This window comes from Camelus ferus, chromosome 27 (genome assembly GCF_009834535.1).
Source record: "Camelus ferus isolate YT-003-E chromosome 27, BCGSAC_Cfer_1.0, whole genome shotgun sequence".
Lineage (NCBI taxonomy): Eukaryota > Metazoa > Chordata > Mammalia > Artiodactyla > Camelidae > Camelus > Camelus ferus.
The window spans coordinates 5,953,715-5,980,867 of NC_045722.1; the positions used below are offsets into that span (position 1 = coordinate 5,953,715).

The 27,153-nt window shown below is 33.6% G+C and overlaps 1 protein-coding gene across 4 annotated transcripts in view; it reads left to right on the forward strand.

Moving 5' to 3' along the window:
• Nucleotides 1-27,153, forward strand: part of SCAPER (S-phase cyclin A associated protein in the ER) — a 258,505-nt gene that overhangs the window by 29,638 nt on the left and 201,714 nt on the right. For 2 of the 4 annotated variants that reach the window (XM_032469107.1, XM_032469109.1), the window contains 9 exons: nucleotides 2,447-2,563; nucleotides 6,164-6,324; nucleotides 13,467-13,729; nucleotides 16,682-16,918; nucleotides 21,677-21,847; nucleotides 22,554-22,629; nucleotides 22,817-22,934; nucleotides 23,211-23,322; nucleotides 26,128-26,268. In XM_032469107.1, coding sequence (XP_032324998.1) covers nucleotides 2,478-2,563; nucleotides 6,164-6,324; nucleotides 13,467-13,729; nucleotides 16,682-16,918; nucleotides 21,677-21,847; nucleotides 22,554-22,629; nucleotides 22,817-22,934; nucleotides 23,211-23,322; nucleotides 26,128-26,268 — 1,365 coding nt within the window. In that variant the 5' untranslated portion in view covers nucleotides 2,447-2,477. Of the gene's footprint in view, nucleotides 1-2,442; nucleotides 2,564-6,163; nucleotides 6,325-13,466; nucleotides 13,730-16,681; nucleotides 16,919-21,676; nucleotides 21,848-22,553; nucleotides 22,630-22,816; nucleotides 22,935-23,210; nucleotides 23,323-26,127; nucleotides 26,269-27,153 lie in introns of all 4 variants that reach the window. The other 2 variants (XM_032469110.1, XM_032469108.1) reach the window with 2 other exon arrangements.

Here is a 27,153-nt window from a genome sequence, read left to right on the forward strand (position 1 = left end):
AAAACAGGCCTCAGCTGCCTCTTTCCCTTGGATTTAACCTTGATTCAATCTCAGTGAGTGGAACCATCCTTTAGAGAACACATCTTTTACCCCATCCTAGTGTATCAGCCCTGTGGGGAGACCAAGAGAGTTAAGAAATCCCAAGAGACAAATGCAGGAAATCTTGATTCCCAGGAAGTCAAATTCAAGGAATCCATGATGTGTTAAACATCTTAACCGTTGGTAGGTCAAGCCAAGTTGTCTTTGTACCAAGCAGTTTCATCCTTACTGCTTGGTAATAGATGATTAGATCAGGTTGTGTGTGTGGTGGGGTACATTCCTTCATTGGATTGAACCAGGGTAAGAGATCATCATGTTGATTTGGGATTGGTGAGCATTTTGCCCTTGTGAAGATAAGCAAAGGAAAGCAGGTTCAAAGAAAATGGAATAGAGGTACAGAGAGAGGCAGAAATGAGAGAAATCTTCTGGTCTTTGAGAGTTTGAGAGTTGCCTTAAAACTTGTCTCTTCCAAGCCTAATCCCCCTGAGCCCTGATTCTAGTTTTTTTCCCCACCTTGGATGTCCTTGACCTTGTACAGTTTATATCCTTAAAATAAATCTTTATTTCCTTCTTCTTTTAATTTAACTTTATTGAGTTTCTGTTTCTTGTGTTCAAAAAGGGCCTGTAATATAACCATCAGTGCATTTAAAAAGCTAACTAGGTTTTTTTTCTTGCTTGCAAACTCCACGCTAATAGAGGCTATGTTGAAGATTATATTGAGAAAGATTCTGAGTCCAAGTCCAAGCCATCCCTGTCTTGGCATCATGGTTCAAAAATATACCTGAGGCAACTCTTTTACCTTAACTACTTATCAGCATTTCTCTTCTTTGTCTCCTAAGGTAGCTCCCAAATACAGAAAGCAACCTTAAATTTCCTGTAGATGGCATTATCCATCTTTCATTACTCAAATCATGCATCAAAATTCATTTCACCTAGACTTGAGATTTAAATGTAAAAACTGATGTTGCACATATTTACAGAAGAAAATTAGATGAATATTTATATATTTTTATTGTGTGAAAGGACTTCGTAAGACAAAGGCAGAAACCACAAAAGAAGATATCAATAGATTTGATTTAATAGGAAGAAAATATACCTTCTTTCATAAAAATTGAAAATTGCTATTTACATAAGTGAAATAGTTATTTCATTTATCAAAGATTTGTAGCTATAGTAGTAATAGTAGAAAAGGATTTCAAATCAGTTAGAAAATGGTGCAAATCCCAGTGGACAAAATGGGCAATAGATCCTAATGTACAAATCCCAAAAGAAGAAATTCAAATGGCTGGTAAAAAGATTCAGCCTCACTTATAATGATCATAAATGTATATAATTTAAAAAATAAAAACAGATACTACTTTGCCAATAAATTTTTTTTCAATTAAACACTTTTATTGAAATGCTTGTAGGAGAAAGAACTTGTCAAAGGCTGAAACGCTAGTGCAGGAGCCAGCAAACTTTTTCTCTAAACTGCCAGATAGTAAGTATTTTAGACTTTGCGGGCAATACTGTCTCCTTCACAATCCAGTGAAATTTTTAAAACAAGATACCAACTGTTGACAAGGTAAAGGGAAATGGGAATTTTTTATCTGATGGGAATATAAGTTTTACAACCTTTCTGAAAAGTGATTTGGCAATTAATTGTCAAAAGCTTTATACTTTATTTGGATAGTCATCTATCTGAATCTTCTTGTTTTCTAATAATAAATCTCATGAGAGGAAAGGAGAGGAAAAATCACAATCACTAGATTGAGGCAAGGAGATTGTGGGGAGTTGTGGAGGTCTGATTCAGACATAGGGATAGAGAAGATGTTGCTTGAGAAAAACATTTTAGTGAAGTGTGCATCCTGTCAGCTGATTGGTTGTAGGGGCCGCTGACGGAGGAGGAGTAGTTAGCTTTTCTTTATGACCTTTATGATCACACTCTCATGGGTGATTAGGAGGTAGACAAAGAAGAATTCATATTTTCCTGTATATTCTTCATTTTACCCATCACCGCTGTCTTTTTGTCTTGATCCCTGTTCTACACACACAGCTCTCCAAGGGCACCAGACAAAGTAGACCAAATTAGTATCATTGCCTTTTTAATGTGTTTTTAGCTGGGTATGTGGAGGCTTTTAAGTTTATCTCAGTGTCTTTGTAACTCCATAACCCTTTTTAGATAATTAGGTTTATGTTGCTATGCTGCAGTGGGTGGAAGATCCTGGACCATGCATCATCTGGGATTACTAAGTGGTAACATGGTAACTTTCTGGTAAATAGTGCTCTAAGGGAAACTTGTGACCTGCTTAGATTCTCACCCACTAACAACCAAGAGAAAAGATTAGATTCCTTCCCCTGCTCCCCCGCCTCCTCCCCAACCCCCGGCCTTTTGTCTGTTAATCTGCTGTATGTCTTGAATTGGCAGACCAACTTCATTGGCATGGGAAGTAAAGAAGATGTCTCCAGGACGTCATGTGATTCCAAGTCCATCAACAGATAGAATAAGTGTAACATCAAATGCTCGAAGAAGCTTAAATTTTGGGTGAGACGAAGTAGAAAAAAGCCTACTAAGACTTATATTACAGTAAATAATTTTTTTGTGAATAATATAGTATTATAAAACTGGTATTTCACTATGAATATATCCACATATATGTTATTGTTTATGTTTGAAATTGTTTGAATAAAAGGTTTAAAAAAAATCCAGGAAAGGAAAATTTAACTTTTAGGAAATGTTGTATATTTAAACATAATTAGGATCCAAAAATGAAACTTGTGAACATATTTCATGCTAAATGACTTGTAACGTGAACTGGCAATTTCTTTTACAACAGAGGATCTAAATATATATCATACACTTTGTTGTCATATAAATTACATCTTTATACATTATAATTTATCAACACAGTTTTATAATCATTGTTTTATACAGTTGTCTTTTATATCACACAGGAAAAGAAAAGAGTTATAAGAAAAAATACATTTGTATTGTCTTTCATATTTACCTATGTAGTTACTTTTAGTGATCCTCTTCACATAGATTCAAGTTACTGTCTAGTGTCCTATCATTCAGTTGGAAGAACTCTCTTTAGTATATCTTTATCTTATTGGACAGGTCTGCTAGTGACAGTTTTTCTTAATTTTTGTTTATCTGAGAATATCTTAATTTATCCTTTAGTTTTTGAAGTATAGTTTTGCAGTGCATGGAATTCTTGGTTGAGAGTCTTTTTCTTCTAGCACTTTGAACATGTCCTCTCACCACCTTCTGGCTTCCATGGCTCCTGGTGAGATATAAGCTGTTATTCTTATTGGGGACCCTTTCATGAGATGCCTCACTTTTCTCTTGCTGCTCTCAGGATTCAATCTTTGTCTTTGATTGTCAGTAGTTTGACTATGATGTATCTAGGAATGGATCTCTGAGTTTATTCTACTTTAAGTTGAGACTTTTGGATTTGTAGATGAATGTTTTCCTCAAATTTGGGAAATATTTGTCCATTATTTCTGCAGATACTCTTTCTGTCCCTTTCTCTCTCTTTGGGAATCCCACTTGATCTGTGTTGGTACTCGTGATGGTGTTCCACAGATCTTCAAGACTCTGTTCAGTGTTCTATACTTCTTTTTCCTGTTTCTCAGGTTAGGTAGTTTGAATTTACCTCTCTTCAAATTTACTGATTCTTTATTTTGCTAGCTCAGTTCTACTGTTGAGCCCTTCTGGTGAATTTTTCATTTTCATTATTTTACTTTTCAAGTCCAGAACATCTACGTAGTTCTTTTTTATATTTAATTTCTCTTCACTGATATTCTGTATTTGATGAAACTTTGTTTTCATACTTTAGTTTTTAATACGGTTTCCTTTTGTTTTTGATATTCTTTGAGCACAGTTATAGTAGCTTATTTAAAGTCTTGGTCTAGTAAGTCCAATGTTCACGCTGCCTTGGGAACTCATTTCAGTTACTGTTCTTTTGTGTATCTGTGAGTAGGCCATACTTTCCTGTTTATTTGCATGTCTTACAGTTTTTTGTTAAAAACTGGATATTTTAAATAATGTGACAACTCTGGAGATCAGATTGCTACCCCTTTCCAGGATTTGTGGTTGTGGCTGTTTGGTGGTGGTGGTTTTGTTACTATTTGTTTGTTTGACTTCTTGAACTAGTTTTATGAAATCTGTTCTTTGCATGTGTATCCACTCAGGCTCTGCTCAGTTATCTTAGTTGTCAACTAATCATTTGATAGAGGTTTGCTTAAATGCCTTGAACCAATAAATCTCCGGCTCTTGTCTAGTTTTATATGTGATAAGTATGTCTTCAGTGCCCTGGAGTTTACAGTTGTCTTTGCTGCCAGTTCCTGCTTCCTCAGAGCCTAGGGTCAGTCAGAGGTGAGAGATTAGGGCCTTCTCAGATCTTTCCTGGGCTTGCACACAACCCTGCACCTGTGCGTGGCCTTCTTGATTTCCAGGGGTATATTGGAGCTTTTCAAAGCTCCCTAAGTATGTCTCGTTCTCCAGCTTTTCCTTTTAAGTTAGCCCTGTTTGCCCAAAATGTTATTGACACCTCTGGCAGCTGTGATGTTGTTCCTCACAGTCATCACTGTTGTTATCCTTTAATTTCCCTGGCAGAATTTGTTTTTAAGACAAAAATTTGGATTCTATCTAGTTCTTTATAGTGAATCTTCACACTTGATGAATAATGTGAGGATTGGTAAGTAGTTTGCTTGGTCAATTCTCTTTCTTCTATTAAAAGCTCACCTTTCTTCAGGACTTCTCACCACTCCCTGCCCCAACTGTGTCACAGTCATTTTCATGTCTTGTTACTGCTGAACCTTGCACATACATCATTATTTTTAGATTTGCAATGTGTTAAAATTTTTTTTTTTGTACTTACACCATGACTTCCTTTAAGGTAAGATGTTTGTCGTATCTTCTATATCTCAAGCACTTAGCATTGTACCTGGCCCTTAGTAAGAGCTCATTAAGTGTTATTCAGTAGAACCAATTCTTTGCTTTCAAATGAGATTATTAGATAGCATTGCCTTAGGTGAAGAGTGATGGACTTTGGAACCTTGTAATAATTGGATTTTTGTGAAGTGGGGGAAAGATAGATAAGCAAGCAAAACCAAATGTTGGTATATTCCAGTATCATTGTAAGGGAAATTCCCTTATAATGCATTCCATTGGTCTGTGGTTCAGAGTATTGTATAGTACGTGGTTTATTTTAACACTGAAAATCTTCAATGCATGCATACTAAAAGTTCTCATACTGATCTCCATCTAATCATATCACTGGATTAATTGACACTCTTTATTATCATTGTAAAACATGTTTAAGATACTGAAAAATGGTGGCTTATAGGCTGTCTTTAGAATATATACTCACTTCTGTTCTTCCTGGTTGAATTAAATGCTTATTTAAACTATGCAGTTAGTTACCAAACTTGTTTATTTAAGTTGTTTTCAATATTTTAACTCATAATTTAAATATTAAGTAAACCAGTGAAATATGAGTATGAAAAGGGTCATTGTTTCTGTGAAAACTAAGATAAGTGTTTGGAAAGCTTTAATCAAGTGAACTGTTAAAAGTTTTGCTGTCAACTGAGGAGTGGATAGGACAACTGTGAAAGATTGGGGAAAATATTATTAACATTGAGGACTGTGCACTTAGATTACTTAATAGGTGTCACTAAATTCTCACTCCATTTTGAAGAAACCAAAATTGGCCATTGTCAATGAGGCATCATACTTGTGGCTCATGTAAGAATTACAGACACAAAAAAAGCCTGTTTTAATAGGGCCTATATTGATAGAATGGCAAATTAATGCACATTTATATTACTAAAAGATGCAAGTTTTAAATGAAAATAAAAAGTTTAAGGTACATATGCATATTTTTAAGAGTCCCCATTTAAGTGAAATTTTCTTTTAAACCAAATTGATGAGAGCTTTTATATTATACTTGTTCCTATGTAATATGCGATATCAAATTTATGAAGCATTAGACCAAGATAAATTTATAAATATATTTGCCTTAAATTGCTATGGTAGTATGTTGTTTTGTATATGTGGATACACATACACACACATAACTCATTTAAAATTTAAATATTTAACTTTTATTTGATTTATTAAATGCAATCATTTTCTCCATAGGGGCTCACCTGGCACGGTGGCTGCTCCACGTCTGGCTCCCACAGGTGTCAGTTGGGCTGACAAGGTAAAGGCTCATCATACAGGCTCTACTGCTTCTTCAGATGTAGCACCTGCCCATTCTTGCCCACCAATGGCAGTGCAGACACCTTCCCGCAAAAATGGCAAGTGACTTTGAATCAACCTTTTTATGTAGTAGACAGGTGGATTTACATGAAGATATTTATTTTATTTGAAATTGGTGCTAATAGCATTATATATTTATCTTTTTGTATTATTTATATGATATCAATTTACCTTTGTTAAAATTATAAAATAATCTTCAAAACTCTATGAAAGCTTATAAAGATTATTTCTAGTCTCACATTTGCTCTGTGTAAACTTTAAGGAGGATATCTTTTGTCAGTTCATGTATAAGATCTTTTCTTAGTCTTTTGACTTAAAGTAGAAAAAAATAAAGAAGTTCATCCTTTAGGTAGTATACCCTTTTAAATATCATGTCAGTACTTCATTTCACTAATATTTGAATGTTATTTTGGTACTAAAATAATATTCTGTGTTCATCTTTGCTCACATATCTATTTTCTATACCATCAGAATAATTAAGGGGAACAAATAAATAGGAGAGCTTTTATTCTGAGGACCCACCTGGAATTTATTCCATAAGAATTTCCTTCATAAATCCAGAGTGGATTTTTTTTATATATTTCTAGAGGCCAGGATTTTAGGGTGATAGTAAGTAATAATGAATTTGTGTTATGAGTTAAGGAACAACTTAAAAATACTGCTTTCTTTTCTCGTCAATGAAAGATCCCTTTGGAGCTTTTTGGTTCAGAAAGAAATGTTTTGTAGTAACCTATAATGAAAAAGAATATGAAAAGTATTATGTGTGTATATGCATATATTATACTAAAACATTATGATGTACACCAGAAATTGACACATGGGAAACTGACTATACTTCAATAAAAAAATTATAAATTAGAAGAGAAAAAATAGGAAAGAAATGTTTTATTGGATATAACAAAGACATTGCCCCCTTTGCATTGTGGATATTGTTGTGCTGTTTTTCCATTTTGGTCTCAGTAACTTGTATTGTCTTATTTCAAATAATTCCTTACTTTTATGGGATATATTGCCCTTACTTTCTCTGCACAGACTGTGTGGTAGAAAACTGAGTATAGGCATGAGTCCTCTCTCTTCGATAAAAGTAGGAAAATGCACAATCTTCAGGTTTAGTTTCTGTATCTTGAAAGAGTCTGAGAGAAATGTGATAAAAAAAATCAAAACTGCTAAAAAACTGAATAGAATCATGGTATTAGCACATATCATGGTTTTGTTTAAAGCAGTACTCTCAGATTATTTCTGAGTGTGACCCATTTGGCTGAGGTAAAATGATAGATCTGATTATGACTAGGCTTAAAAATATCTTTTTAATATATCAGGTAATTTTATTTTTGACCACTTTGGTTTTCACTTTTTGGATTTTGATGCACTGTTATGTGCAGTGACTTACGGTGTATAGCTTAAGTAATTTATGCTTATAGTAGCTATAGTCCTCAAGTTTCTAATGATATGCTTTAAAATTGATTTTTGTTAAAGATGACAGATTGAGCACATGCATTTACTTTCCTTTTTCTCCAAACTCAGCTCAAATGATAATGAAAGAATTTAGAAATAAGACTTAAGGAAAAAGAGACAGGAGAAGAGATGATGTGAACAAGTTTTTGGAAGTTGGAAGGTAGAAAGACCAGTGGTGACATTTGAATGAGCTAGCTGAGTCCTCAACTCAGAGTGGGCAGAACTGTCAAGCAATCCAGTTTGCTCTGCATAACTTCCAAAAGGTTCAGAAATCAGTGGGTGCAGGTATCTCTGAAAGTGAGGGTAAAGGTAGGGATTATACATATAGGAATATATACGGATTTTGAATCCTCCCCAATTCTCTATAACTCTGAATAGTAGGATGAGAATACCTGTATCTCTCACCCTAGCAGAATATTGGACATTTATTCTCTAGAGAAGGTACGTAAGATGCTATTTGACTAGAGGGATACCAAACACATTGCAAGGTGGGAGTGTATTGTGTTGAAAACAGAGATTAAGTGAAAGACTATTGATAAAGATAATGTTGAGCTGCCTCATCCTATCTTCCACTTCAAGCCCTTTTCTCCCCTGAACTGCCAGATTTCCAGATCAAGAGAACCCATATCTAAGGAGCACATCCAGATCTGATGTAGACCATGAGATATTGGTCTTTGAGACTGATTCTGTAGTTGGATGAATGCCTAGTAGCCTTGGAAGGCTTTGGCAATCTGAAGCTAGATTGTGGACTGTAGTAGATTTTGTATGAACATGGGTGCCCACAATTTCTCTCATCCCCATGCATGCATGCCTCTCCCACTATCAAATGGTGAAATCTGCTTTCTCTCCTCTTGAGTCTTTGGTTGGTCCTGTGACTTGATATGGTCAGTAGAATGTATCTAGAGTGATATTTGGCAAATTCCCACCCTAGCCAATAAGAGGTTTCATTTTCTCCTTGTTGGAAGCCAGCTGACGTGTAAAGAAGCCCAAGATAGGCTACTGAATATTCACAGATCACATGAAGAGAAAGAGGCCAGGAGAAGGAGAACCTAGCTGTTTCAGCCAGTAACTAGTATCAAGGCTCCAGGCATGTAGTGAAGCTATCATGAACTCTCTGACCTCAGTTGAACCAGCCTAGCTGACACCATGTGGAGATGAGATAAGCCTCCCCCTATTCCCTCTTCCCCCCCCAAATGAGCACTCTTCAGATTCCTGACTCAAAGAATTGTGTGGAAATAAATAACATGGCTAGTAATATAAGATACTAAGCTTTAGGCTTGTTATATAAAAATAGATAATGGGAATGTCTGATATTTGAACAACATGTGTTATACAAAAATAAAGGAAAGAAAGAAGTCATGAAACAGATAATTAAAGGAAATTTTGTTTAACAGGAAGACAATAAGTTTTTAACCAAAAGGGCCCATTAAATGCCCACTATGGTAGATGAAGATAGAGTGACATCAAAACATGTTGGGAAATTCATGAATACTACAGATGATGCGAGGCTCTAAAAATTAAAGGATTAGTTTATATACAAATGACCAAGAATCAGAATGACTTTTCCAGAACTATCACTAGAAGCCACAAGAAAATTGAGCAATGTTTTCAAATTGTGGAGGAAGATAATTTCTAAGCTAAAATTCTATGTCCAGCCAAATTATCCACTAGAAGTGAGAGTAAAGATATTTTCAAGCATGCAAGTTCTCAGAAATTTTTTAACACCATGGACACTATCCCTACTAGAGGGAACCAGCACAGAGAAGAGGCAGAGGTAGTAATTCTGTGGTGGTGATCCCAGGATGATAGCTGTGTACACGTCTAGAGAGCAGCCATTCCAGATTTTTTTTTTTTTTTTTTTTTTTATGGTCACAGTGCTCTGGAAGAAAGGAATCTGGGAAGATAAATGAAATTCTTAAAATGTCTGATGTGTTTCTATGTATTAAGAGATTTAAAATTTAAGAGAGTTGGGATTGAATTAATTCTTAGTAGAAAATACTGAGGCTAAATCATGGAGAGAAAAGAGAATACAGAGAAGATCATAAGAGGCATAGCTATGAATGGAATCTGTGAAGGGATGCAATGAATGGTGCAAAAACAACATTTGAAGAGATAATCATTGAGGATTTCCCCAGACTGTCAGAAGACATCAATTTTCACATTCAAGTAAGTCCAAGCAGGAAAAATATAAAATAAATCTCATCTAGATACAATATAATACAAATACTAAAAGTCAAAGAAAAAAATCTTTACCAAGTTTGTAATCTTTACAGAAGTCTTAAAAAAAAAAAAAGACTTTTCAAAGGAGCATGAGTAAACTGATAGCTGATGGAATCCAGATGGTGGAATGAGGTCTTTAAGGTGCTGAAAGAAAATAACTGACAAGATAGTATTCTATATCCAGCAAAAATACTCTTAAAAAATGAAGGTAAAATAAAGGCAATTCTAGACAAATAAAATGGAGAGAATTTGTAAATAGCAGACCTCCACTAAAAGAAGCACCACTGAGAAGTTTTCAGATAGCAGGAGAATGATCCTAGATAGAAACCTGGAAATGCATGGAAGAATGAGGAACACCAGGGGAGTAAACATGTGGATAACACGAAATGTGTATTGACTGTGTGAAACATTATGTCTTGTTGAGCTCAAGATATGTGTGTGATGAAAATTTATGACAGTAAATCAAAAGAGAAGAGAAGAATAAATAGAGCTTATATTTTCTAGGTTCTGGCATTGTTTGGGAAGTTAAAGAAGTACTCATTTGTATTAGACATTGTAAGTCAAGGATGTATGTTATAAACTCAAGAAAACCACAAAGAAGAGTAAAAGAATGTTCAACTGATAATCTTTTTGATTGATACAAAAGAAGACACAAAAAGAGAAAAAAAGATACACAAAACAGATAAGACAAATCAAAAACAAATTATAATATGATAGCAGTAAATGCAAATATATCAATCCCTACATTAAATGTAAATGGTCTAAATATTAAATTTAAAAAAAAGATTATAAAACTACATTAAAAATAAAGCCCAACTACATTCTGCTTATAAGAGATACACCTTCTATATGAAGATATAGAAAAGTCAAAAGAGAATGACAGGGCAAGATATTGTATGCATATCATATTCAAATTAATGCTAGTATTGCTCTAATACCAGACAAAATAGACAAACTAGGCAAAAAGCATTTTAAAGAGATACTTTTTTTAGTTATTAAAATGTCATTTCAACAGAGAGATAATTCTAAATTTATATGTACATGGCATATCTTTAAAACATATATAAAGCAAAACTTGACAGAACTGCATGGAAAATTTGAAAAATTTGTATTTATACTGGGAGATTTTAACAATTGTCTCAACTGATAATACATGTAGATAAAGATCAATAAAGATATAAAATATCTAAATAATGTTTTTAATGAACTTGACATAATTGATACATCTACAAATAGTACTTTTTCTTTTCCTTTTTTTTTTTTTTTTTTTGATTTTTCAATCTGGAAACTTTACAGGTATGTTTTCTAGTCCACTGATTCTCTGTTCTTTATGTCTGATCCATATTTTCTTGAATATTTTAATAGTAACTATTTAAAAATTCTGTGTCTGAAAAGTAAAATGTCTGAACTGCTTTAAAAAACATTTTTGGGGGCTTTTCAGTTATTTGACTCTTTTTTATTAGCATGCCTCATAATATTTAATTGAATGTTAACATTGTACATTAAAAGTTATAGAGGCTCCTTCTAAATTTTTTTTTTCCTGGCAATAAGACAGAGAACGAGCAGATCACCTTAATCCTGTCAAGGTTTGGTTTGAGGTTTTATTAAAGTCGATGTGTCTTAGTTTCTACTTACTCCTTTTGGGGTCTCAACTGAAAATGTGGGGTGTTTGCCAAGGCCACTACATTCTTGAATTCCAGCTTTTGTTTCCTCAGCACTGTACAGTTGCTACAATATCTGCTTAGCTCATTAACATCCCAGCTGCTGTTTTCTGCTTGGTGTCTTGGAGTCTTGCCCTCTATGTGCAAAGCGTAGCAGTTGTCAGATTTTTTTAAGGGAAGATTGAATGCAGATTTTTTTGGCTTACTTTCCTGCGATTCCCCTCCTTTCCCCTGAAGTCCCAGTTGCTTTAGACTCATTGAACTCTAGCATCTGTCTCAGCTAGACAGGACTGCTGATTTCTGCTAGGACTCACTTCCCCTGCACTGTGAATTCCACAGGTCTTCAGGGAAAATTCTAGGGTGAATGTGGAACTCATGTTGTTGTCTCTTTTCTCAGAAATTGTAGTGCCTCAGATATTGCCTATATTGGTTGCTTTCCAATGCCTTTAAAGAATTCATTTATATATTTTGTCTAGTTCTTCTGGTTGTGTTTGGCAAGAATAAGATTAATTTTGATACAGGTTATTTTGTCATGGCTATAACTGTAAGTCCAAATACGTATTCAAGCACACAAGGAATGTTTACCAAAATTGACACATGTTGAGCCATTAAACAAGTTTCAGCAACTTTCAGATGACTGAACTCATTCTGTCTGCATGAACACAGTGGAATGAAATTAGAAATTAATTACAAAAAGATAGCCATACAATTCTCAAATTTTTGGAATTTTGGAATATATTTCTGAATAATCCATGAGTCAGGGAAGAAATCACAATGAAAATTAGAAAATATGATGTGAATGAAAATGAACATTTAAGATTTTGTAGGATTAAGGTAAAGCTATGCTTTGAGGAAAATTTCTAGCCTCAATTACACCTATTAGAAAGGAAGGGAAACCCAAATCCAGTTGTAAGAAGGAGGACCTAAGGATGAAGGTGAGGCTGCTCCATCTTGGCCAGAACTAGAAGTCTTCATATTAATTTTGACAGTCTGCATTTAGCCTACAGGATTTTTTAAATTGTGGCTATATACATTATTCTATACATATATACCTCAGGCTGTGACATTTTGAAAGATTCTGATTTATTTTAGGCTTTTGACTCTGTGGTTTTGGACATAGGCCCTCATTTTCTTTTCTGTTTAGTGGAACATTGGACTAGATCCTCTAGGGTTTCTTCAGTTAACATTCTATAGTCTTATGATCATTAAAGTTGTTTTTTTTTTTCCAAATCAAGTTGTGTTATTAATACTGAGATGAAGGGGAGAACTTGGATTTTGGAGCAAGTCTATGTATGGATTCTAGAATTGGGGGGAGGCAGTTTTTATGTATCCATTGGGCCATGGACATCAAACCAGTTTTCCTGGACTTGCATCTTGGCTTAACCTTTGCTAGATGTGTGACCTTGGGTAAATCATTTAACCTCTCTTTGTCTCAGTTTCCTCATTCATAAAATGAGAATGATAGTACTGATCTTAACAGTGTTATTGTGAAGATTAAAAGAGTTATATGTAAAGCACCTACAGCAGTGTTAGCACATACTGTACACTATGTAAATATCATTACTTTATGACTGTGCGGCCTCAGGTCAGTGTTAGTGTGAATCTCAGTTTTCTCACTTGTAAGAGCAGAATAATTGTACCTGCCTTACAGTGTGGTTTAGGGATTAGAGAATGCACACACATGCATGCATGCACAATACACCTTGCATAGTAGTTAGTGTCATGTCTGTGTCTTAGTTGCATTTAATGGGAATTAGATTGGAAAATATTTTTATTTTACAGGTTTTTGAAAATTTTTATCATCTAAAGAAATTTTGATTTCTTTTCTTCCCTCAATTGCATAGAACGGAAAGATGCTGAAGGATGGGAAACTGTTCAGAGAGGAAGGCCTGTCCGTTCACGATCAACAGCAGTGATGCCAAAAGTTTCATTAGCCACAGAAGCATTAAGATCAAAGGATGACAGTGATAAAGAGAATATACGTCTTTTACCCGATGGAAACATACAGAAAAGTAACTTTGTTGGAGATGGACCTTCTAGTACTATGGAATCTCGGCCCAAAGACTCAGTACACTCTTGTGATCATCCTCTTGCTGAAAGAACCCAGGTAGTACATTCTGAAAATCCTTTTACTGCTTTTTTATAAGGAATATATGTATACTGGAATGTCTTAATTTTTCTACTTCATTTTAAACTTATTATAGTGAAAAATTTCAGATCTCTAGAAAAGTTGCAAGAATGGAATAATGAGCTCTCTGATGCCCTTTACCTGGATTCACAGATTAACATTTTGCCACGTGTTTTTCTTTCCTCTCTATTTACACGTCACACACACGGTATGTTAAACATTTGGGAGTAACACGCAAACATCATACCCATTCACCTTTAAATGCTATAGCATGTATCTCCAAAGAACAAAGAAAGTCTTCTGTATAATCACATTATAATTATAAAATCTGGAGAATTTAACATTTATATAGTTTGTTAACTAATCTATAGTTAATATTCAAAATTTTCCAGTTGTCCCAATAACTTCTCCATAGATTTTTTTTCCCATGATCCAAGATCCAGTCTAGAATCACACTTTGTGTTTGACTTTGTCTCTTTAATGTCTTTCACCAGAGGCAGTTTCACCAGAGCCTGTCTTTGTCTTTTATGACATCAATATTTTTGAAGAATACATTTCAGGGTTTTTTGTACAATGTCCTTTATTCATTCTTCAGTTTAGCTTATGCATTTTGAAAGAAAGAAAGTGATTGTCCTTAGCCTCACGTCTAAAGGTGTATCATATCATTTTGCCGCTTGTTGTTAGCTTTGATTATTTGGTTAAAGTGGTGTCCTCCTGCTTCATTTGAAGTGTTATTTAAAATGGTGATGAAAGTAAGAATCATTTTTCAGTTGCTCTACTTTTACTTCCTGCAGTTTGAGTATAGAGTAATTTCCTGATATTGAAAATGATTCTTTGATGTTAATATTCCCAGTACTTCTTCTCTTAGTCCACTTGAAGTTTATTTTACTTATTTGGTTAAGGAATGCATTTTAAAAAGATATTTCTTTATAGAAAGACTTATGTTCAATTAGTATAATTTTATATAAAATGGCTAATGAAATAGAAGGTATATTCTTTGATATAGTCCAGGGACTAAGTGAAAAAGTTGTAAAATAGTTAAAATATTTCTCAGTCTAGAATAGTATTTGCTGTTAAAAATTTTCTCCTCTTATACTTACAGGATATTTATTTTTATTGGAAACTGTACTAAGCTTCCGTGTTTTTTTTTCCTTAATGATATTAATGACTCTTAATCTTACATTGCTACTGATGTTTTTACCTATAGGATATTTAGATATAAACATAATACATGCACATACGTATAAAGATATAATTCTTTAATGTCTATATGTTTTATGTCCACGTGATATTGAAAGTTCCTTGTGGACAATATCTTTTATGTTACTTTAAATTTCCCATAATATGGAGCAGAGTCCTAGGCACATAAGAAGTAATCAGTACATAGTTGTTAGATGAAACTTTAAGAAAAATTTAAATGTAGGTAAATTTGATATAGAAATCACTTTTTATATTACTTAACCAACCTCTAGCATTTTTGCTAACATGTATTTTAACTATAAAATTTGACATAAAAATTATGCTGGCTTTGTGTAATGAATAAACATGTCATTTTGAGATTTTAGAAATAATCCATACATAGAACTTTTGAGTAATTGTGAAATTGTTCCAGTGTAAAATTACACTGCTGATGGTAACCAAGCTAATGGTAATAACTGTTTTCTCCACTGTCATTCTGAAAGTGGAATTAGCATATTTATATATTTTTCAACATTATAGTTTAACTTTGATTTTGTTATTTAAATTGATAATGATTTTTTAGTAAACAGGGTTGACTATATTGTAAAGATCAGTAATGCTAATGTAAATATTGCCAAGAAGATTATAAACCATGGTGACTGATGTATGGATAATGTTGATAGCAATATAAACATTGTGATGCAATTTAAATAATGCTTATGCTAAAATCAACACTTTGGGATACTTTAAAGTTCTAACCAATAGTAGAATAAGGCTTGGTCAAGTTTAATATTTATATAAATAATTAATCAAACTGGAGGTTTTATGAACACTGCAGTGTTTATCTAATGTTTATTTAAGTAGTGATGTGAATGAGTTTTAAAGTCACAATTTTAGATTTTAGTTCTTCTACTTGGAGTTCATTACTCTGAGTATAATAGGGAAAACAGCATCGTTCTTTCTGTACTTTGTTAGAAGGTGAAAATAAGGACTTGTTCTTAGTCACCAAACTGGAAAGTTTTTAGAAAATGGATATGTATTTGGGCTAAGCAAATATTGTATTTGTTTTAGATGGTTTTCACATTTCTGTTATGTGTTAAATATTCCTAAAGGGGAACAGGATGGCTGTTGAAGTCTAGAGTATGAATTGCATAATGAGACTGCATGCTGAGATATACTGTACTTTTTAATGGTGTATTTCTCTTTTAGATCTGAGAATTGGTATTAAGGGCCATGTGGGTCTTCATGAAAGATACTTTGAGTTTTTGTTACTATTATCTAGAGAGAGCAAGTTTAATGTTTTTGAGTAAAATGCAATTGAAGTATGTATTTTGGTGAAAAGTGCTTTCATTTAATATTAGACAGTCTTCACTAAAACCATGTAAATACCTTTAGTTATTAGAATATTGGACAAAGTATTATACTTGTGATTAGATTCCTTTTGTGAGGCATAGAGTACTCATCAAGAATCAGCCTACTAAAATAAAACATAATTACAATATATATTGCTTAATTTCTTAAAGCACTTCAGACAGTGTCCTGTACATAGTAGATATGCAAGTAAAATTTGTAGCTGCTTAATGGTTTATTTTTTTACACTTGAAACATGCGAAAAAGATGAGGGAATTGTATGTCAGTCAGTCAACTGCTGCTTCACAGTTGATAGGTTAAGCAGAATCAGCTTTTCTAGAGTGGAATAGTTCGTGAGTATTTTTTGTTATCTCTCATTCATTTCATAATGTATTTTGTTAGTTCACAGTGAGTACAGTGGATGATGTGAAGAACTCTGGCAGTACTTTCTCACAAGACAATTCTGTGCAAACTTCTGAAATACCTGCTGTTCACATTGATACAGAGTGTGTTTTAGTTACTCAGCAAACCGATACACCTCCTTTGCAAGCAACTGAAGACAAATTTTCAGCAGAGAAAGCAAGAATAGAAAGTGAAATGGACCCTTCAGATATTTCAAATGTGAGTGCTGCTAACTTGGTAAGAACAACTTATTAGAATTCTGAATAAATATATTAAAGAAGCATAAACCTCAGTAATACAAAGTTGTCTCTTTTTTACTTTACAAAGCAATTTTTATAAAACATTTTATATATGTTATTTCATTTTAACATTTTATTCTTGTAGCAACCTTTTAATATAGTTAAGATTCTTCTTGTTTTGTAGAGGAAGGAAATGAGTCTGGGATTAAATAACTTGCTCAGAATCATTTAGTTTGTCTATGATTTGATAAAATGTTCTTCAGTCGAGCATTAAGACACGGTAACAATAATGTCTTCTATGCAACGTCTGCCACTCTGATAGATAGGAAATGGTGCCTAATGGACTTAGTTTTTAAAAATTCTCTTTACAGTGTAATTTAGACTGTTACTATCATTTCCTTGGAGTTAGTCTTTAAGATGAAATTTATTTACCATCTCTATTGCAGAATCTTTAAAAATGCATTGACTTGAGATTATTTATAGGTTTATGGTTTTGCATGACTACTTATTTCTGCCCATGTATTTGTATTTCCCATTTTTGTATTAAGACACTTGGCCTGAAGATAATCCAGAATAGGTCATGCTGGCTTTGTTTAAAAAGTAGCTTTCAAAAGGAATAGGCATGTATAAAAAGTTGTTGAGAAAAGTAATTGAAATTTTAGTTTTTAAATGGCCATCATATACTATAGTTTCTTTTTATTTTATTTTTTAACTTATTTCTATTTTTATTTTTTTGTAGGGGGAGGTAGTTACGTCTATTTATTTACTTATTTTTAGAGGAGGTACTGGGGATTGAACCCAGGACCTTATGCATGCTAAGCATGGGCTCTACCACTTGAGCTATATCCTCCCTGCTATAATTTCTTTTTAAACTTAATGCTTTGTCATGCTGAAAGATGGTATCAGCAGATGGTATTAGGCCAATCGAACATCTTACAGAAAGAATACTATTAGATATAGATGAACTTGATAGAGATTGTTTAAGGGGAAAATTAGGGTTATTGTAATACGAAAACAAATATTTGTATTCCTTTAAAAAAGAATAAAGGGCAGTTTGTGCTTTAACTTAGGTCTTTTAGTGTGAATATTTTTAAAGGTTAAACATAATTATGGTCATGTAAGTAGTGGGTTTAATGTATGGTAGAAATTGGTCATATTTATCTTTTTGTTTTCATGGCTAGATATCATTAAAGTATTTATTTTACAGATGGATTCTGTGAGAATCAAATTTCAGAGGAGGAAAAAGATCCTATACTTAAGCATAAAATAATTATATTAAAGTCTGTTTCTCATTTTAATTTTGATCACATATGTAAAATAGGCTTGTGGTAGAATATTCAAAACCCTTGGTTATTTTGAGAGTGAAATTTACATACTTGAGAAAATAAGTTCTGCTTTAAATATGAATATTAGTGTATTCTTAGAGGTCTTAGAGAAATTTTAACTGAACCAAGATCTTTTAAACTTTTTTTTTGTTTTCCTGACAGAGATGCTTCTATCAGTTGCTCTAGATTATCACCTCATTGTTGAGGTTCTAAGTGGATGGTTATAGAAAATTGCTGCACTGATAGGACACTGTTTTCTTTTTTTTTTTTCTCAATATAGTATTGTCACATAGCTAGTTAAAAAAAAAAATCTGTAGTTCTCTTATTTAACAGAAACCTAAGCCAAAAATGACTGTGAGAACCTTTATGTTTATGGTCCACTTTTGGCAACATTGAGAAAATGTGCTGATAGAAATCCTAGCTACCATGGATCTGTTTTTTAGATTCACTAAAATCCCAAATTTTAATGAAAATTTAGAAATTTAAAAAAAAATGATGCATGCAGATATTTATTTGAATTTCACAGTATGAAAATATGAAAGTGTATATGGATAATTGAATCATTATTTCATCATAAGCCCTGTTACTATGTTAAAATCTTTTCAGGTCTTTAGAGGACGAAATAGAAATGTTCTCTGGGGAAGATAAAATTGAGAAGGAAATAGGCTCATGTGAAAACTTACTTTCTGCAAAGTCAAATATATTCAGCTTTAGTATTTTGATTTTAATTGTTAGCTGTGACATTTGTGTGGCACCTTAACAAGTTAGTTTCTATAATATTATAGAGTTTACATAGAAAAAGCTTATGATGCAAAGAAATGGTCTGTAATCTAAACTGTCTGAACCCCATCCTATTCCTTAGGGATAATCTTGAGTGTTTTGAGGGGACAGAGTTTGGAGATGGGGGATAAAGTGGGGGAGGGGAAGCTTTCAAAAAGATACCTCTGCCTGGGCTCCACCCCAGATCAATTTAGTAAAAAGCTGAAGCTCAAGCATTTGCATTTTTAATGCCTTTATTGAGTTGTTATTGATTTTCAATAAACTACACAGTTCTAAGATATACAAAAATTGATGAATTTTGACATGTGTTTATATCTATGAAATCATCACTACTATCAAGATAATGAGTATCAATTGCCTCCAAAAGTTTTCGCATTCCCCTTTGTCATCCCTCCTTTCTGCTCTTCCCTGTGTCTCTTTCTCAGGTTATTGCTGTTCTGCTGTCTCTGGGTATTAATTGGCATTTTCAGAACTTTCTGTAAATGGAGTAATGTAATCTTTGTTTGGTTTCTTTCACTCAGCATAATTACTTTGAGATTCATCCATGTTGTTGTGTGTATTAATGGTTCCTCCTTTTTATTGTCTTTAGGAGTATTCTATTGTATGCATGTAACACGATGTGGTCCATTCAGATGTCTGAATTGTTTCCAGTTTCTCTGTTATGAATAAAGGCACAGTGAACATTTGCCTTTGTTTTGAACATATGTTTTCACTTCTCTTGGGAACATACCTCGGTTCGTTTTGTTGATACTGTTCGGGTCTCCTATGCCAGTTTTCCATACTTGTTCTCAGTTGAGGGAGGGGTATTGAAATCTCTGCATGTACCTGTGGAACTATTTTTTTTTAAGTAACTTTACTGAGATACAGTTTACAAAACATACAGTGTATGAATTTAAGTTGTATAATTCAGTGTTTTTAGTATATTCACAGAGTTGTGCAGCCATTCCCATAATTAATTTCTGAGCACTTGCAGTAATACAAAAAGAAATCCTGTCCCCATTAACAGTCACTCCCTTTCACCCCACTCTCCCATCCCTGCACAGCCCCACATCTGCCTGCTGTGTCTATAGATTTACCTGTTCTGGACTATTCATAGAAGTGAAATATAATCTGTGGTCTTTGTGACTGGCTTCTTTCACTTAGTGTAGTGTTTTCAAGATTCATTTGTGTTTTAGTTTGTATTAGTATTTCATTCCTTTTTTCACCCAAGTACTATTCCATTGTTTGGAAAATGCGGAATACACATTTTATCCATTCATCAGTTGATGGACATTAAGGTTTTCCCTACTGTTTGGCTATCATGAATAATGCTGTTTTAAATATTTGCATGCAAGTTTTTGTGTGGACATACGATTTCATTTCTCCTGGGTATACATCTGGGAGTGGAATTGTTGGTAACTTTCCTTTTTTTTTTGAAATTGAAGTACAGTCAGTTACAGTGTGTCACTTTCTGGTGTACAACACAATGTCCCAGTCCACATATACACACATATACCCATTTTCACATTAGGTTAACTTTCCTTTTTGAGAAATTATCAGACTGTTTTCCAAAGTGGCTGCACCATTTCACATTCCTAGTGAGTTTATTTTCTTTTGCAATTCTATTAGTTTTGCCTGCTGTATTTTAAAGCTCTGTTAATAAGTTCATAAATATTTAGGATTTTGTCTTGATGAATTAACTCTTACCATTTTGAAATGACCTTCTTTATCCCTCATGATATTTTGGTTTGAAATCTACTGTGTCTGATATTAATACTTAAGCTTGCTTTTGATTAGTGTTAGTATGGTAGCTCTTTTACTTGTAATCTGTTTATATTCTCATTTAAATTAGGTTTCTTATGGGCAGCAGGTGGTTTGAGGTCTTGCTTTTTATCCAATTTGACAATCTCTATTAATTGAGTTGTTTAGACTATTTTCATGTAAAGTTATTATTGATATGTTTCCTTTAAATGTACCATCTGTTTGTTTTCTCTTAGATTCATCTGTTTTTCATCCCTTTTTCCTCCTTTTCTTCCATCTTTTTGATTAATTATACTTTATAATTTATTTTATCTCCTTTGTTGACTTTGTAGCCATAAATCTTTGTTTTGTTATTTCAGTGTTTGCTTTAGAGTTTATAGTGTATATATTTAGCTTATCATAGGGATTTATTAATTAATGACTCTGATGCATTTTATTTATATTGCATACTTCTAACACATAATTTTAAGTTAGGGATATACATTCAGCAAGTATCATCACCATTACAGCATAAATTTTTTTAATGTTCCCTTTAAAGATTAGTGTTTTTCTTTTGTTTTTTGGTTTTTTTTGAGATAATTATGACTTTTGAATTTTGGTGCTCAAATGAAATTTCACACTTTGTCATTAATAACAATACCTATTATTTATATAACTTCACAGTTTCTCATACACAGCAGTCTGGTAAAGAAGGTAAGTCACAGATTATTGTACCATTTTATGGACTACAAAATAGGCTCTTTTAAGAAATTTCGAAGTCACACAGTTGAATCCCAAGTTTTATAATTATCGAGATCAATGCTATTTTATGTGTACTGTTGAGTATGTGATTAGGACATAAAGAAAGAAATGATTACTTAACTTCCCAGTCAACTGATAATTCTTCTTTTTGTTTGTTTTTAACTTCATAGTCTATGGCAGAAGTTCTTGCTAAAAAAGAAGAGCTAGCAGATCGTCTTGAAAAGGCCAATGAAGAAGCCATTGCTAGTGCTATTGCTGAAGAGGAACAGTTAACCAGAGAAATTGAGGCTGAAGAAAACAATGATATTAACATTGAAACTGACAACGACAGTGATTTTTCTGTGAGCTTTTAGAATTTTTTATTTTCTATTTGAGACTTACACAATAAACAGTAGCAAGTCTTTTTTAACCACTTTACCATTACTACGTCTTTTTGTATATAATGCAGTTGATAAGCTGGAAGTTGTTTTCTCATTTTACAAATCAAGAAATTGAATCTCAAAGTAAGTAAATACTCAGTATTTCTCAGATTGTCATTGTAGAGATTGAAGCAGAATCTAAGGTATCTTTTTCTATTCTACTGACAAAAAGCAAATGATACATTGCCTTGCTGTCACTAAGTGCTCAGGATATGTGTTGATGAGAGGGATTTCTTAAATAATAAAAGTAATCAAATGTTTCAAATGTTTTTCTGTTTAATTTTAATGCCCAACAAATACTCTTGAACTTTTCTGATGTGTCTTCCTAGTATGTCAGAGCTTATGTAGTAGTAGTATAAGGCCAGTGCTTTTCTTTTAAATTTATTTGCTTTGCCTCTGCTGTTAATAGCAGATAGGTTAGTCTTCCTCTTAAAATGCATAGGCTGTGGTATTTTTAACTTGGTGATTATTGTGACTGTAGGAGGTATGTAGCTTTTTTCTGGTTTTGGACTGTTTGCTAAATGAAATGCAGGAGCAGTAGGTAAGGAAATTTCATATATAGTTCACTTTATAAGGTTATAATTGTGTTCAAATATTTGTTTTTCAATTTTCCTTTATTACATTTTAGGCCAGCATGGGCAGTGGGAGTGTATCTTTTTGTGGTATGTCTATGGACTGGAATGATGTCCTTGCAGACTATGAAGGTATTATGTGTGTGTGTTTCTGTGTGTTGTGTGTACAGGTAGAGGGGTATCAAATAGGTTATCTTAGTACATGGGGTTTCTGTGTAAAATAAATAGGTGGGGTGCCTTTTAAAAGTCTGTTCTCAGATGTTGGCTTTATAGAATTATGTGGTTAAACAGTAACAGTGGTTTTCTTTTTTCTGAGCAGCTCGTGAATCTTGGCGCCAAAATACATCCTGGGGGGATATTGTAGAGGAGGAACCTGCTAGACCTCCAGGGCATGGAATTCACATGCATGAGAAACTTTCCTCACCATCTCGTAAAAGGTCTGGCGTTTGAAAATTAATTTGAAATATTCCACAGGAGGGAAACTAGTCACTCGTGACTATTAAATAGAGTTGTACATAATATTTTAAGGCACATTATTCAGGACAGTTCCAGTTCCATTGAAAAGTGATGGTGTTTTCCTGAAATGTTAGGTTAAAATTAGTTTTGTATATTTTTTGTATTTATTTTAAGAACTTTGAAGACTAAAGAAAATATTTTTGGCTTTGTCATGTAAACATTCATGTCTCTTGTCTTGTATTTGTCTGTATTAATAGAACAATTGCAGAATCTAAGAAGAAACATGAAGAAAAACAAATGAAAGCACAGCAGCTAAGGGAAAAGTTACGGGAAGAGAAAACACTGAAGCTTCAGAAATTGTTAGAGAGGGTGAGTTTTTAATTTTCAGGAAATTATGATAGGCTTAAATTGATGGGCTTTTTCAACCTGGCTTTTTCTTCTGGTTTGAGAGAAGCTAAAAGAATTATAAAAATACATTTTGTTGGAAACAAAAGCATTTCTATTAAATTACAAAAGGTTACTAGTTAAAAGAAAGAAAATGTATCATTCCTAAAAAAGTTAGCAAGTGATGTTTTATGGAATTGGCATGAGTTGAAGCTTCACTTTGTCTTTTGCCGTTTTCATTGAGGGTTTCATTGGAGAGTCCTGTGCAAAGTGTACAATGAATTGGTAGGACAGTTTTGAGCTTGAGATTATCAAGTTTGAGTAAGTGGGACACTAATTAGATTTTTAGAAGAGATTCTTGGAGTATTTAGAGCAGTGTAACTTCTGGTTAGCATGGTGTAGTGGAAAGAACATGGGCTCTGGAGATGACCAATCAGGTGAAATTCTGGTGTTACCACATAATGAGACGTGATGCCCTGGGCAAGGTACCTAACAGTATTGCATTTTAATTTGTTTAGCTATAAAATGACAATTATAATTATTAGCCTGTCGTGATGATAAATGTGGCAAGCATGTAAAGCAGTAGTATAGTGCTAGGGTGGCTTTTGCTCAGTATATGGTCATTCTTGTTAGGGACACATGGCAGACATAGGTAAGTATTGTGTTAGTTATGTGTGCTATGTATCAAAGGACCCCAAAACTTAGCAGCTTAAAACAACACACATTTCTTAGCTCACAATTACTATAGGCATGGAAACCAAGAGTGGCTTGCTTGGTGAGTTTTGCTCGAAGTCTTTCCTGAGGTTGCAGTCAAGCTGTTGGCTGGGGCAGCAGTCATTTGGAGCTAAGAAATCCATATGCAAACTCACTCATGTGATTATTGGCAGGCCTTGGGTCCTCTTTAACAGTTGGTTATGGACCTCAGTTTCTTGCCATATGGGTCTTTCCACAGCCCAGTGTCCTCACGTCATGGCTGCTGGCTTTCCCACAGAAAGTATTCTAAGAGAGAGAGAGAGAATGAACAAGTGAGCTGGCAAAGTGGAAGCTACAGTGTCTTTTATAACCTAATCTCAGAAGTGATAGACCAACACTTTTGCTGATTATATTGGTCACAATCCTGACACAACATGGGAAATACACCAGGGTCTGAATACCAGGTGACTGGGGTCATTTGGAGCCATCTGGGAGTCTTTGTACAACAAACAACACAGCAAGACAAGATACGTGACAGTGTAGTATAGGTGAATTCCTTTGTTACCTTCCCATGCTAGAAAGGAGGACTCATGTGCATAAGTTAAAAATATTTGCATTCCTTAATGTGTGTTTTAAAATTGGAAGAGATAATTGGACCAAATAATTTGAATGTTTATAAAAATGAGGTAGCCTAATGTTCTCTTTAGTAAAGTAGAAAAGTAGACTGGGAAAGGAAGAAAATCTGTAATTTTTCTTTTTATCTGAATCTCCAGAATTTATCATTGTTTTTATTTTAATCATTTAGATTGAATGGATCAAATATGAAAACCAGTCTCCATGTCATGGAGTTCTACAAGAGTTAATATATTATTTCATTTTCAGCTTTGAAAAAATGTTCTAACACAATAAGAATTTCCCTTCTTAGTGTATTTTTAATACAAATAAAAGTATATAGTTTATTTTCTCACTATATAATACAATTTCCAGGTATTCATGGAAACAAAATAATGAATTCTTGAAATTGTACAAGGCATTAGAGGTTCTCTGGTTTAATTTCTTCATCAGTGTAGGTATCCCTTTAATTAATGAAAAATTCCACCTTCCATTTAAAATGAGTTATTGTTTCAACCCTGTTCTGCGTATGTGGTCTCATCTGATCACCACAGTAACTCTGTGAGGGACACAAAGTTGAACAAATACTGAATCCCTTTTTGTAGATGTGAAAACTGAATCTAGGAGGGGCTAAGGGCTGTTTTCAGTGTCACATGACCAGTAATTCACATGGCTAGGGTTTTAAGGACCTGTTTTAGCTTCTAATCCAGTGCTGTTTCTGCATCATACTTTTTTAGATGGTTAAACACGCTATTTATTATGTAGCTAAAATTAAACTGAAATATTAGTTTTTTTTCCAAGTCATGTTGAGCCAACATTGATTTTCTATAGTTTTACTGGGGCTGGTTCTAATTTCCCGGAGCACAGGACAGGTCTTTACTTCTGTTTGATATTGTTTTAAGGAGTTAAATGCAACTATCATAATTATCTTTATTCTTCTTATAGGCAAAACTCTTTGTTACTTCAGAGAATGTTTCTTATGCAAATAATTGTGATTTTTCAGATTTGTCACTATTTTCCAACCTCTAGGATAAAATTATTTGTCTTGAATTTGGATTATAGAGACATTAAATTTTATAAGGGTAAGGAATGTACACTGTCTTCATTTTAAGTTGCTCATAGTGCAGTATGATAATAACAGAAGATATTTCTGTTGAACAATTTGTAATGTACTCTTCTAAGAGTTTTACATATATTGACTCAATCTTGAAAACCCATGAGTTAGGTGCTACTGTTATCCTCTATAGATAAGGAAACAGGCAGGGGCCAAAAAAGTTGTCTAGTTTACATATCTGGCAAGTGACCAGGGTAGATGATGAACTCAGTCAGTCTGGCTTCATAGTATGTGTTGCTAATCATTAGTCATGATCCTTTAGGTCTTTCCAGGTTCTAGACTTTCTAATTCCTAAGCTGCTTATCTGTTTGTACTTGTGTTAAGTCACTGTGTATTCTGAAATTAATGACATGCTAATTCATTGCGTATAGGAGAAAGATGTCCGGAAGTGGAAAGAAGAGTTACTAGATCAACGACGTAGAATGATGGAAGAGAAATTACTTCATGCTGAGTTTAAACGAGAGGTGCAGTTACAAGCAATTGTTAAAAAAGCACAAGAGGAAGAAGCTAAGGTACATCTTGGATGCTTTGAACATTGAATTAGTTACCCCAGTACCTTTTCAGTTGGTACATAAGCTGATGTTTATTCTGTGCCAAATAACAGAGCATTTTTACAGGCTCATTTAAAACTTAAATGCAGTATCTTATTCTTAAAATTATCCTGTGAGATGTATATTTTTTACAGCTTTATTGAAATATAATTCACAGACAATAAATAGCACGTATGTAAAGCATCAGTTTGATGAGTTTTGACATAAATATTCCTGAAGCCATTGGTACAATGAAAATAATAAACAATTCCATCACCCTCAAAAGTTTCTTCACGCATCTTTGTAATTCATTACTTCCTCTAACTCTGTTACCATGCAACTGTGGATCTGCTTTTTGTCACTATACATGTTGGCATTTTTTAGAATTTTACATGAATGGAATCACAGAGTATGTACTCTTTTCTCTGGCGTCTTTCACTCAGCACGGTTACTTTGAATTTTATCCATGCTGTTGTGTATATCGTTTCCTTTCCATTGCTGACAAGGTCACCATTGTGTAGGAATAACCACATTTGTTAATCCAGTCACTTGTTGATGGACACTGGTTTTCATTCCAGTTTTTGGCTGTTATAGGTATAGCTGCTGTGTGAATTCATGTACAAGTCTTTGTGCAGATGTGTGCTTTCATTTTCTCAGGTAAATACCCAAGAGTGGATTAGCAGAGTCTTACAAGAGGTTTAACTTTTAAAGAAACAGTTTTTTACCAGCAGTGGATGAGAGTTCTAGTTAGCCACATTCTCACCAACACTTAACATGTTTGCACATGTAGTTCTAACCATTCCATATTACACTGTATTATATTTCTGTGGTGTTGGTTGTAATTTGAATTCAGGCTCTTGTTAACTT